This window comes from Cygnus olor, chromosome 1, assembly GCF_009769625.2.
Source record: "Cygnus olor isolate bCygOlo1 chromosome 1, bCygOlo1.pri.v2, whole genome shotgun sequence".
Taxonomy (NCBI): domain Eukaryota; kingdom Metazoa; phylum Chordata; class Aves; order Anseriformes; family Anatidae; genus Cygnus; species Cygnus olor.
In genome coordinates this window covers 119,981,732-119,995,132 of record NC_049169.1, presented here as the reverse complement: position 1 = coordinate 119,995,132, position 13,401 = coordinate 119,981,732, and the positions used below count along the sequence as shown (strand labels likewise).

The 13,401-nt window shown below is 37.0% G+C and overlaps 1 protein-coding gene across 2 annotated transcripts in view; it reads right to left on the bottom strand.

The window, feature by feature from the left end:
• Window positions 1–13,401, bottom strand: part of LOC121057126 (cilia- and flagella-associated protein 47-like) — a 302,279-nt gene that overhangs the window by 275,921 nt on the left and 12,957 nt on the right. For both annotated transcript variants that reach the window (XM_040530883.1, XM_040530892.1), the window contains 9 exons: window positions 12,601–12,836; window positions 11,721–11,913; window positions 7,559–7,772; window positions 7,041–7,193; window positions 5,353–5,542; window positions 5,138–5,234; window positions 2,658–2,874; window positions 1,743–1,987; window positions 625–755 (listed from right to left, as the gene is read on the bottom strand). In XM_040530883.1, the coding sequence (XP_040386817.1) occupies window positions 625–755; window positions 1,743–1,987; window positions 2,658–2,874; window positions 5,138–5,234; window positions 5,353–5,542; window positions 7,041–7,193; window positions 7,559–7,772; window positions 11,721–11,913; window positions 12,601–12,836 (1,676 nt within the window). The remainder of the gene's footprint in view (window positions 1–624; window positions 756–1,742; window positions 1,988–2,657; window positions 2,875–5,137; window positions 5,235–5,352; window positions 5,543–7,040; window positions 7,194–7,558; window positions 7,773–11,720; window positions 11,914–12,600; window positions 12,837–13,401) is intronic.

Here is a 13,401-nt window from a genome sequence, read left to right as displayed (position 1 = left end):
ATCATTCTCATTCACACTTCCTGGCACGTAACATTACATACCAAATGATTCACTAAATTTCTTATTTCTGGAAAATCTCTAATTTTGTCATAGGATTCCTTCTATAAATTTATTCTATTCCACCTTAAAATAATTTGAGATTCTCTTTGCCACTGTTCAGAAAACTATCCAGAACATTTATTTTCAAAATAGCAGAAAACATGCTCAAATAAAAGGACAAAATTATGTTACAGCCAATCCACAGTAGTTATGCTGAAGCTATTCATACTCAAAAAACTTTCTATTTTTCTTCTCCTTGATTTGTATCCCTTTAACATACATATAAAGAACTATCATATCACCTCTCAACCTTTGTTTAGCTATACTAAGCAAGGCAAGAAGAACAATTACATATATATAAAGACCACTCAGTTGTGGTGCCAAAGGAAGTATATAACCACAGCCAAGACAAAGGCAGTCTCGCCTTCTCCATCATTTCTTTGGAGCAACACTCTTTTTGTAAATACGTCAAGGAGAAACCACATAAAATTAAAATAATTTTTGAATGCTCAACCAAAGAAACATATTTAAGAAATTGCTTGTTAAAAAAATTTGCTTTTCTAAACCTGTTGTATGATGTGTTACCTTTGCAAAACATTTCAACTTAGTTGTGTTTCCTTTACGCACACACAAGTTGAATTCTCCTGCTTCTGGGGAGTTGAACCCTGGATGCCAAACAACTTCACACTCTAAGTCTCTATAGGGCTCCACAAAGCCTAAATAACATGAAGAATTATTATAGTCATACACATTTACAATTATCAAATTATGTTGTATAATTACAAATAACACAAGCACATTAAAATCAAATGACTTTCTATTATTGAACACAAAGCCTACATTTCAAAGATGTTGAACAGTATGATGAATTAAATAAGGTTAGTTACTGAATTCTCACGTCAATTGCTCAACATCAGTTTATCAGCATCCTGCAGTAAAACACATTCAAAGTTCATTGATTTTTTTTGGCCTCAAATTACCCAAATATTAAACTTTAACAAAAATTGTAAAAGAACAGACAACCCTTCTGGTAGACTAATATCTCTGGGAAGGAGCATATGCTTTTTCTTGCTTGCAATTGATTCCAAACTCAGAATCAAAATATCTTATTTCTCAAGAATCAGTGCACACCAAGCTCCTCATCTAGCCAAATCTTTTTTGCACTGAATAAAGCCAACTCGGTTAGCAGTTAGTTTTTTAAATAAAGAAGCTCCAACATACTCTTACAGAACACTGTCTTTCAAAGGAAAAAAATGTCTCACACACTTCTAACAAATATCGATCCATAGTGCAAGTAAAACTAATTCCAGGCTGAATTATATTTGTGTCACTCACACTGTCTACATCAAATTCTAGCAGCTTTATTCATACAGAACTTTTGGAAAGCTCCTTAAGAGCAGTGTGATGTTGCTAACTGCCATTAAATGGCTGCCTCACTTTTTACATATCAGCAATTTGAGCTCAGAAAAATGGCTACATGAGAGCTGCTTGTTGGACACAGAAACAACAAACTGGACTTAGCACATGCTAGTAGGGTTTACATAGGGAATGCTGCTCTGGTATTAACGCTCTGATCTGGTACTACTTTGGGGATAAACTGATGCTGAACCAAATAGAGTTTATAGAATCACCTGGACATTTGTCTTATTTAACGTTATTGACATTTAAGATACATGAATACATACTGTATTTGCATAGCATACCTTTGGCTGGCTGTATAGAAAATGCAGTTCCTTTATCTGTAGTTACAGGTTTCCAAGTAAACTCAGCAGAATGGTTTCTGGTATTGTATACCCTGACAGTTGTTCTAAATTCTGTCTCTGCCAGGTAGCCAGGAATAGGATTTAAAATCAGTTCCCTTTCAGACAACTGAAGTTCAACAGACACTGCATTTGCAATGACCAGCACATGCCCCAGATGTTTGTTGTTTATTGTGTAAGTAAAAGATCTGTAGTATAAAAATAAATATTTCTCAATAGCATTTTTAGATTTATTATGCTGTAGTCAAAGAAAAAATTATGTGAAATCAAATCATTAGGAAGAAAATACAGGAAACAACTGAATATGAACACAGTTCAGACTGACAAGAGAAAAGCTATCTGTAATAGATTTGCATGTAACTTAAGCCACCTGAAAGGTGAAAATCATCCCATAGGATTATCAACTTCATACTGTTTGTTCACAAAAGCTTTAGTAAAATGAGAATTCTGTCTTGACACCAGAGATATAGAAAATGGTGTGCCTATAAATTTACCCAGAAGGAAGTGTATCAATAGATACAAGCACAGATAGAGAGATGCAAGACTGACAGAAAGAGCACAGTATTTTCATAAAGTTTCTCCTACCATATAAAGTATAATAGCACAATTTTTGCTGATATACAGGTGGCACTGTGGTTATATATGCTTTTGCCACAACAGACAAGAAAGAAAGAAAGAAAGAAAGAAAGATTAATATAATAGAAATTTTTTGCAACGTAAATCTGCATGTTATTGATATTACCACAAATCAGTGTTCACCAAGTATAATTACGCCAAGTTTAAAATAGCCACACGTTTTTCTTTATTCTACTACTGCAAATTAATTATGTAAAACAAGATAAATATAAAAAACCTTACCTTTTAAACATTCCAAGCTTGTTTGTCTCAAAGACTACTGGAATATAAGTCTTTGTAAGAGGAGGCACCACCTGACACAGTGGACTTGTCTGCTCTAGTTCATCTATTTCAATCTCAATTTGTATCCATATGTGGACTAACAAGTTATTGACGATATGTAGTTTTCTGGCAGTTGTAGAGTACACACAAACATCACCAAAGTCCATAGCAGAAGGACCTGGAACATAGAAGAAATAAGATCTTCAACATTAAATGGTAAAAACATAAGGAAACATAACTACTAAAGGAAGCATACTAACTAAACTACTAAGGAAACACAACTACTAAAAAATTCTGATCAAAACATTTTAGTCCCCCAATTTACTGACTTAGCTAAAACAACCCTGTGGTGGAAAAAAATCATATTTAAATTTGGAAGTATATATCTTCCTACCTATTGCAACCCAAAAGTCAACACCAATATTTATTTGTTAATTCAGTCTTAGACAGCTATTTAAATGGGAAAAGCGAAGTGTTAATGACAAAAGGCAATATTAGTAAATCTTTTTCTTTAATTAATCAGATATTTAACTGGCTAGACAAACAACAATTAATGATGAGTATTTTTTTTTATTTGTTCCCTGATATGTGACAATTTGGTTTCATAATACATATAATTTTGTGGTGACAAAATGATCTCTCTACTGTATTTACTGCTATCACTGATTTTTATCTGGTCTGCAAACTTCAGTGCTTATTGCACTTATCAAACATTTTATAAAACCGTATGTACTTTTTCTATTTATATGGTTATTTTTATGGTATTTATGGTTTACTTTTCCCCAAATATATCAGTATACACAGCTAGAATATTGAAGTTCTAGCTTCACTGAAAATTAAAAAGACAACCCAGAAGGTAATAAATTTTTCATTTTGAAGCTAAAAAATATGACCTGGTCTTGTGACCTTAAAACAGACCTGTTTTAATATCTATATTAGGTTTATGTGGCAATGTTTTGGTAGTGAGGGGGGTGCAGGAGGGGCCTCTGTGAGCAGAGCCCAGCAGCTGCCCCATGTCAGAGCAGAGCCAGCTCCAGTCAGCTCCAAAAGGGACCTGCTGCTGGCCGGAGCCGAGCCAGGGAGCAACGCTGGGTGGGCCTCTGGGAGAGCAGAGTTAAGGAAGGGGAAAAACACCATGCAACAGCAGCTGGGGGAGAGGGGTGAGAACATGTGAGAGAAGCAGCCCTGCAGCCCCCAAGGTGAGTGCAACAGGAGGGCAGGAGGTGCTCCAGGCAGGCAGCAGCAGTTCCCCTGCGGCCTGTGCAGGGAGAGGCCCCTGGTGGAGCAGGCTGTCCCCCTGCAGCCCATGGGTCCCACACGGAGCAGATCTCCACGCTGCAGCCCCCCCGTGGAGGAGCCCACGTGGAGCAGGTGGATGTGGCCTGGAGGAGGCTGCGGCCCATGGAGAGCCCCCGCAGGAGCAGGGGATTTGGGGGGAGCCGCCACCCGTGGGGGACCCATGCTAGAGCAGTCCACTCCTGAAGGACTATACCCCATGATATGGACTCCTATTGGAGCAGTTCTTGACATGGGCAGCATCCCCACAGTGGAGCAGAGAAAGAGTCTGAGAATGAGGGAGCAGGAGAGACAAAGCACTATGGACTGACCACAGCTTTCGTTCCCCCTTCCCCTGCACTGACCAGGAGGAGGAGGCAGAATAGAGTCTATTGGGGGAAGCTGGTTTTAGTTGCTTTTAGTTTTCTAGAAGAGAAATAAAAAGACTGCTCTAGTCAGATATTAGTTGGCAATAAATTATATTAACCTGCTTTATGCTGAATCTGTTTTGCCTGTGACAGTAATTGGTGAGCGATCTCCCTGTCCTTATCCTTGCCCTTGAGCCCTTTTCCATGTTATTTTCTCCCCGTATTCCTTTGAGGAGAGGAGGGAGTAGGAGAACAATGCGGTGGAGTTTAGCTGCCCATCGGGTTGAAATCACCACAATCCAACGTGTTGTTAATAGATGAACCCCTCACAAACTTTAGAAGGCACTCCGCATCACAGAGCTTCCCACCGGAATTATTTTGAAGGAGGATCCTGAAGAAGTTTTACTCTATTGCGCCATCACTATTATCTCGAAGAAACATTCTGAAGGCTCCCACAAACGTTGATGATATTAATGCTGACCTAGATATTACCCGATACAAGCCATAAGAGTATAAGCAGCCCTCATATTATGCAGCATACATTTCTGCATAATGGGCCATACCATAACGGGTCTTTAAAGAAAGCTCTCCTTTCACACTTTTCTTTCACGCTAATCGTATCTCCCTATCATCTGGTGAGTACAAAGCTTCAGTTAAACACTAACGTATATATCAAGCTACCACTGAATTAATCAATTTTCTATTTAAGGTGAAAAATTATGAACATACATTGTGTTACTAAAAGTAAGTGCTTTTATAACAACTGTATGTGTTTAGTAACCAAAGTAAAAATCTTACCAATTAGTATTTGATGAAGCTGTTTGGGTGTCAAAGTTAGACTACAATCTTCCCTCTCTTGGGTAGAAGATGGCATAGCACGAAGCCCGCTCCAAATCTGGGATAAGCACAAGACATCTTCTCAGAACAGAATCGAAATTTTTATTCTTTTTTTTTTCATATATATATGTGTTAAACATTTTATGCTTACGTTATTACTGAAGCATTTAACTTACTTCTTTGATTGAAGATTTAGAAGCACTTGCTGCCAGTCTTTGACTAGTTAATAGGCAATTCTCGTCTAAAGGAAGCATTTTGAACTGTAACTCCTCCTTGTGAAAATCTGTGATTGAGATCTGTGGTGACACAAGTCCTTCTGCAGGTTTAAGGCCTATGTTCACAGAATTATTATAAATATAAAACTGCCTGTAGGCAAGGGAAAAAAAAAAAAAGAATAGGGAAATCTAGAATTTTGAGCATTTTATGATCTACACATTAAACTACCTAAGATTATTTAATAGAACAAATAATACTTTAACTGAGAATATTTCATTAGAAAAAAAAAATGTAATAAATGCATTTAAAAGTCTTTTATATCTTTTATTTTATTGTTTAGACAAGGACTAACAACCATTGCATGCTTGTGGATGCTGCCTAGCTAAATGTGTTACAAGCATTATGGCTACCAGAATGTAATTATATGACGTCTAGAATATACCTTAAAGAACAATGATGTTGTAAAGTCAAACACTTAAAAGATAACAAATGACAAGATTACAAAGGATCCTTTAACGTGTATGTCTGAGCTGGACCACTTATAGCCTAATTTTCTGATCAATTAACTTTTCTTGCTCAAGGTTAAGCTCCAATCAACTTCACCTGCAACCATACAATTTTAAACTTCCAGAGAACTTACACAGATGTCTCATATCAAGTATTTAGAAAATTATACTGATTTCAATAACAACCATAAATTCATCTGGTAATTGTGAAATGGGCCTTTCTGTTCTTGCTCCTCTTGAAACACACCTTGAATATTTTATGGTCGTATAAGTTATGGTCATATAAACAGCACAATACCAGTGCCTTCCAAAAAAACCATATACCCTGTGCATGCAGAAAAAAATACAATACATCCATCTCTGCAGGCTTTGTTTGAATCATGACATATGTACACAGAACAACTTAAAACTGAAATTACAGCAATAACCCTCTGCCCCTATTCATTTTTAAATAACGAGTTTTGAGACTTACCAGTCTTAAGGTATTACTTCTCTTGCCTTAGAAGGTTTTACAGGCTTCTATTTTTTTAATAAAATTTATTTTTTAATAAAATTAAAAGATACAGAACAGTCATGTAAAGTTTTCCCAGACTATAGTTTTCCAAGGTTTGTTCCACAACATACCAAGCAAATATAACAGATTCTTACTCCATAAATTTGTGTTAGTTAAGGCTAGAATGCCAGTACAATCCTTTGATCTTCTCTCTGTTACACTACACAAGTTATATTATAACTCACATATTGAACCCATCACTATGGGTGAGCTAGACATATTGATTAGAAATACATACAATTTATTATATATAAAAAAAAGATTCCAACACAAGCATAAACACTTTTTTGCAAAGAGCCATAAGCAATTCTTCTTAAAACCTGGTATCTTAAGTTCATCTTAGGTTTTATTTCAAGTTCCATGGCCCTGAACATAAGTTTTACCCTGGAAGTAATCTCTAAGTGTCTAAATCAACATTTGACCAAAACTGGTTTTGAATACTTTATAAATGAAGATCCCAAGACCATAAGCATTTCTGGATGTGATAAAATTTGGCATAAGATTGGCACCACTAAATCTATTCTGCATGTACATATATATTTTTCATACAAGCCTCAAGTATTTATTTATCCTTCAAACAAAGTCTTACCTGGTGGCATCTTTCTGCAAGCGACGCTGCCTTAAACTTGAAATGAAATTGGCATAGTATTCCTTGTGTACTTCTTTTAACAGTCGTTCATAGTCAGTATAAGAAAACTGTGGATCTATGTAATTATATCTCTCAGTCTTCGTAAAAATAGTCCTAAATATTTAGAATCACAGTTTCATTATTTGTATTAAATGATTCTGGGTTTTCTTAGAACTAAAATATATTGATTTTGCTACATATATATTTCACCCCAAACATTCATTTTATCACAGCTTATTATTATTTGACCTTGTAAAGGCAACCATAAAAATGAAACACTGAAACTGTAGTAGCTACATTTGTAGTTTCACACAAACGCACCAAAAAAAAAAAAAAAAAGGTGCAAGAGGTTCAAGGTTAATGAATTTCAAACAACTTTCAGCCTGAAAAAAAACAGTAAGCTGTCATATGAGTCTTAATCTATTGTGCAGTATATATAAATTATTATTTTTAAATATTATATTTGCTTAATTTGTTACCTGTATTTTTTATTCCGTTCGCTAGGCCTAATGCTGGCTGAGCGGTCATTAGGAAAAGCTATAAATGCATCACCCTTACAATTTCTGTTTATCTGGTGAGTATGGATTTGTGTTTGGGTTGATTTAAGTATTGCCACAGGTGCAATATCAGTGCACAGTCCTGTGCCATCAGCTACAAATTGTCCAGTTGCATTGGAAATCATTGGTGTTATACCTTAAAATTCAAATAAAACATGTTACATACAATTATACCAGACCTCTCGAAACAAAATTCTATAAGTATTTATATATTTATATAATTCAAGTACTATATCAGACAAAACATTTCATAATTTATAATGGTTCACCCAGCAACCCAACAATCAGTCGTCCATCCTACTGTTTTTCTCAGACATGAGGACCATAACAAGAGCCAACAACTTTCCATAGTCAGACAAATACTGGTGCCCAAACCACTTCTGTTGTGTCCAGCTGGGGCACTTTATCTTGCATGTACACACAACCACACACTTAGAGCCACAACTGTGACGACACTGTCTGCAGTGTCCTAAAGCTTGTCACAAGGGCTGCAAAAGCAAGTTTTTGACAAAGACTCCCAAGCAACCACAGCTTAAAAGAGAGCTCAAATATTTTTCACTGAAATTTTAGAAAAGCACATATAGATCACAGAGGAAAATGATGACAGCAAAAAGTCCTTGTGTTTGCTCACCTCTCCATATATAAAGATACACATTTAAAGCAGCACTAAAAATAAATAAATAAATTATTGGACTGCACCTTCCTCCCCACATGAAAACTGATACATTAAACACAGTAGTTCTATCTACTTTAGCCTTAACTCTAATTTGTCTAAAATGGCTACAAGAATAACTATTTTCTGTTGTCCAAACTGTTGGAGACACACAAGCAAGCACACAAACTTAACCACAGAGACTGGGAGAAGTGAACAGGAAAACATAGTCCGTTGATATAAGGATCTAAAAAACTTCACATTCCCCGCACACCTCAGTGAAGCTTAAAAGCAAAACATGGGTATCAGTAGCCTGTATAACAGAGATATTCTTCATAACATCTTTATTAGCCTGCAAGTTGGAGCAGAATGGGGTCACTAAGAGAATAAATGGTAGAAAACAGCATTTAGAAAAGCTGACAGCCACCAAGGGCATTGAATGTGAGAAGGAAATCAAGAAATATTGATAAAGTTTAAACTCTGATGATCATTACCATTTGAAAAAAAATATATATATATATATATGTAAAAATATGCATGTGTGTATGCTGCAAGTGTTTATGAGTGTACATTTTACATACACAACTGACACAGAGAATGGTGAAGTACTCAACTTTTTTGCCTCAATCTTCACAGCAAGTGCTCTAGCCACACCACCTAAGCCATAGAATCCAAAGGTAGGGACTGGCAGAATAAAGACCACCACTGCAGGAGAAGATCAAGTGCAAGACCATCTAAGGAACCTCATGAGATGCATCCAAGGGACTTGAGGGAACTGGCAGATGAAGCTGCTAAGCCACTGTCCATCATATTTAAATGTTGGGGCAGCTCAGTGAACTTCTCAATGACTAGAAAAGGGGACACATTTCCCCATCTTTAAAAAGGAGGGGAAAAAAAGATGACCCAGGGAACTACAGGCTAGTCAGTCTCACCTCTGTGCCTGGCAAGATCATGGTGCACATCCTCCTGGAAACTGTGTAAAGGCACATGGAAAATAAGGAGGTGACTGCTGACAGCCAACATGGCTTCACTAAGGCCAAATCTTGCCTGACAAATTTGGTGGATTCCTATGACAGGGTTACAGCATTGATGGATAAGGAAAAGCAACTGACATCATCTACCTGAACTTCTGCAAAGCTTTTGACACTGTCCCACACAGCAACCCTATCTCTAAATAGGACAGACGTGGACTTGACAGATGGACCACTCAGTGGGCAAGGTTGCTGGATGGTTGCACTCAACAGCTCAAGCATCCAAGCAGAGATCAGTAACTAGTGGTGTTCCTCAGGGGTCAGTACTGGGACCAGCACAATTTGTTGGTGACATGGACAGGGGGATTGAGTGCGCCCTCAGGAATTTTGCTGATGACACCAAGTTGTGCAGTGCAGTCAACACACTGGAGTGAAGGGATACCATCCAGAGGGACCTTGGTAGGCAAGCCTGTATGAAACTCAAGCAGTGCAGCAAGGCCAAGTGCAAGGTCCTGCACCTGGGTTAGCACAATCCCAAACATGAATATAGGCTAGGCAATGAATGGATAGAGAGCAGCCCTGCAGAGAAGGACTTAGGGGTACTGGTAGACAAAAAGCTCGGCATGGACCAGCAATGTACACCTGCAGCCCAGAAAGCCAACCGTACCCTGGGCTGCATCAAAAGAAATGTGGCCAGAAGGTCCAGGGAGGTGACTCTCCCCCTCTATGCTGCTCTCTTGAGACGCTGTTGGGAGTGCTGCATTCAGCCTAGGGCAACCAGCCTGAGAGACTTGAACCCATCAGAGAGGTTCCAGAGTACGGCCACAAACGTGATCAGAGGTCTAGAACACCTCTCCTATGAAAACAGGCTGAGAAAGTTTAGGTTATTTAGCCTATGGAAGAGAAGGTTCTGGGGAGACCTGACAGCAGCCTTTCAGTACTTAGAGGGGGCTTTCAGGAAAGATGGGGAGGGACTCTTTATCAGGGAAGATAGCGATAGGATAAGGGGTAACAGGGTTAAGCTAAAAGAGTGTAGCTTTAGATTAGATGCAAGGAAGAAATTATTCACTCAGAGGGTGGCGAGTCCCTGGCACAGGTTGCCCAGAGAAGCTGTGGATGCCCCATCCGTGGATGCGTTCAAGGCCAGGCTGGATGGGGCTTTGGACAACCTGCTCTGGTGGGAGGTGTCCCTGCCCATGGCAGGGTGGCTGAAATTAGATGACCTGTAAGGTCCCTTCCAGCCCAAGCCACTCTATGACTCTGTATACACATATAATACATTTCCAAAGAGCTCTTGATTGTATAAGCACATATTTCATATGGACTCAAAATATGAACCAAAACATTAAGACGCTGATCCACAGAAATATATCTTAATAGTACTTTAGAAACAGGAAAAATACAGATTCTGGATTTCATACAAATAATCATCAGAAGTTCTGGGATTTATTAAAACTGTAGTTTCTCATCAATTCTTGATTGCCCTGGATATGAAATACCTACCTGAAAGTACCAAAAATGTCCAGTAGTTTATCAACCACTCTGATACTTGTAGAAAGAACAACAGTGTTGTAGGCGACTCCACGTTTCATCCAATGACTGCCTGTTTTTACTTCCCCTCAATACGTTCATTGAATAAAATGGATATTGTCTTTCTGTTTTTCCATTAATCAACACATCTTCAAGTGGGCAGCAGTATGTTAAGGAGTATTCAGCTACCCTCCTCTAATTTATCTACACACAGAAACCAGATGCACCACTATACAGTACAGCGGTGTTGCACTAGCACTACCTGCAGATGCTACGGCACATTTGATGCCACAAAAAGATAAGTTTTCCGTGACTGGTTTTAAAATCCAGCGACAGGCTTAGTCAAATCTACTGTTGAGTGGTTGTTCATCAAACAAATTAGGAACATGATACCATGAGGAAAAATTTATCAAGAGGCCAATTACTGTATAACCTGAAATATTTTTAGGCTGTCATGGGCTTTATCGGATGGGAAGAATCAATGGACACAGCCAGCTAGCAGGCAGTATTAACTGGCAAATTCATCTGGCAGTAGTGACTTACAGCCAATAAACCCTGTTGTCCATCTAACTTTTTTTCCCCCTGTGCTTTACCTCTCTCTGTTGAAAACTTGAGCATATTAGCACTGTGTAATGGCATCTGTCAAAAACTGAAACCTTCATTTTCTGATGTATAAAATAAGTTAAATAAACATACGATGAAAAATTATGCTTTAGGAGTTCCATTTTTGTTAAAATACAAGCCATTTTTCTTGCCATTATTTCATAGTTTTTTGGGTATACATTATAGACTTGAGCATTCTCTCAACTCCCAAGGAGAAATTACTTTTTTAAAAAACTAAAATAGTAAGTGAAAAAATCTCTACAAAAATGTTAAAAGTGTACTTCTAAAAATGTTTTATCATGTAGCACTTATCTTTTTAGTATCTTACCAGGATTAATTTTGAATAGAATGTTTTTTGGCTTAGATTTGCACACACCAATCAAGCTCAGGTATATTTGGTGAAAAGATTTTGTCTTCGAAACCTGTAAATTATTTTTTTCTAGTCCTGTACCAATGATATCAACAACTTGCTTCACTTTAAATGTTCCTATTTGATGCGGAGAAAATGAAAATATCACATCCTGTAAAAGAAAAGTTATGAGACATTATGAAGGAAAGAAAAGCAAAGAGAAGTTATATAATTATCTATTTGAGTTACTTCCCTCCCCAGTTACTCCTAAAGGTATGTATTTAACCCTGTGCTTTAAAAATGTGCCAATGGCTACACTTAGATTAGCAACATATATGTTGCTACATAGTAAGAATTTGTTGATGTTCTAATATCTCATTTCTGAGCCACACTGTTCTCTTGTTTCCCAAGTTAGAGTTTTGTTAAATTACAAATGTCTCCATATTCAACTTAAAATTAACATAGCTTCCTCCATTAAAGAAATATGTTACTCAGGTATTTGTGATTAAGGGAAGGAAATGAAAATAATCCTAACAAAGGTTTGAGCTTAAATTACTCTGCTCAAGTCAGTAAAATTCAAAAAAAAAGTAAAGCCAGGCAAAACCTGTGTCAAGTTTCCTTAGTACTACAATTATCTTTTCCAAATTTAAAATAATACCTGTTGCTTCCTGAAGTACAGGTAAGAGCATTAAACAACTCTACAAAAGCAGGAAAAAAAATATACATTTGGTTGATATTAAATATCATGGCTACTGAAATGAAACTATTCTATTTTAATTTAAAAAAAAAATCTACTACTGACCCATGTAGAGTAAAATAATCTGTTTGTCTACATAATCTATGGGAAAGAGGTAATTACCTTTGTAGAACATTTTTTTATTTTTCCTTTTTCAGGAGAAATATTAAAGTGAGCAGTCTTGCGGAAACTGAATTTTACTGGAAGGCACTCAGATTCATTTTTGAGTGTGCACAGAACTTGTGTTTGTTCACCCGAGAAACAGTCCATAAACTTAATAACTGGTCCTGGATTAAAAGTTAACATGACAGGAATCCCAGAACCTTTCAAAGCCAACTCAGCGTGATGAGGATGATTCACTGTATTAGAAAGACACATACACACATAAAATAGACAAAAAACACAATAAACCTTGTCACTTGTTTTAGCTAACAAGCAGAAAATTCATACTATAGTTGTACGGTTGCAAAAGCAGAGCTATACAGTAATACAGTATGATTTATGATGCAGTCTTCTATAAACTTTGAACTCAGATAGGCTTACTTATAATGGCGGCTAGGTACTGTATCGTTCCTTCATTAAGAAATCTGAGGATGAACAGATACTCACTTGAAAACGCATAGAGTTATTATTACCAAAGTGCTGGTGACTTGCAAACAGCTGCTGTTGTGTTTGGTGTTTTTTTTTTCCCTCCATTTGAAATATTTACCATTATATTTAAGTTTTAGGTGTTCACTACTAGCTTTTCTTTCTACTCATGATTAGAACAGATTTTTGTGCTGAGGCTTAAAAGATGCAATTTTTTATTTATTTTTTATTGATATGAATAAGATAGACACAAGTTTCCCATAAAACTATTAAGTGGAAGATTAAGAAACAAAAATCAAGATATACAATCTTATCATCCAGATATACATTTCTGAT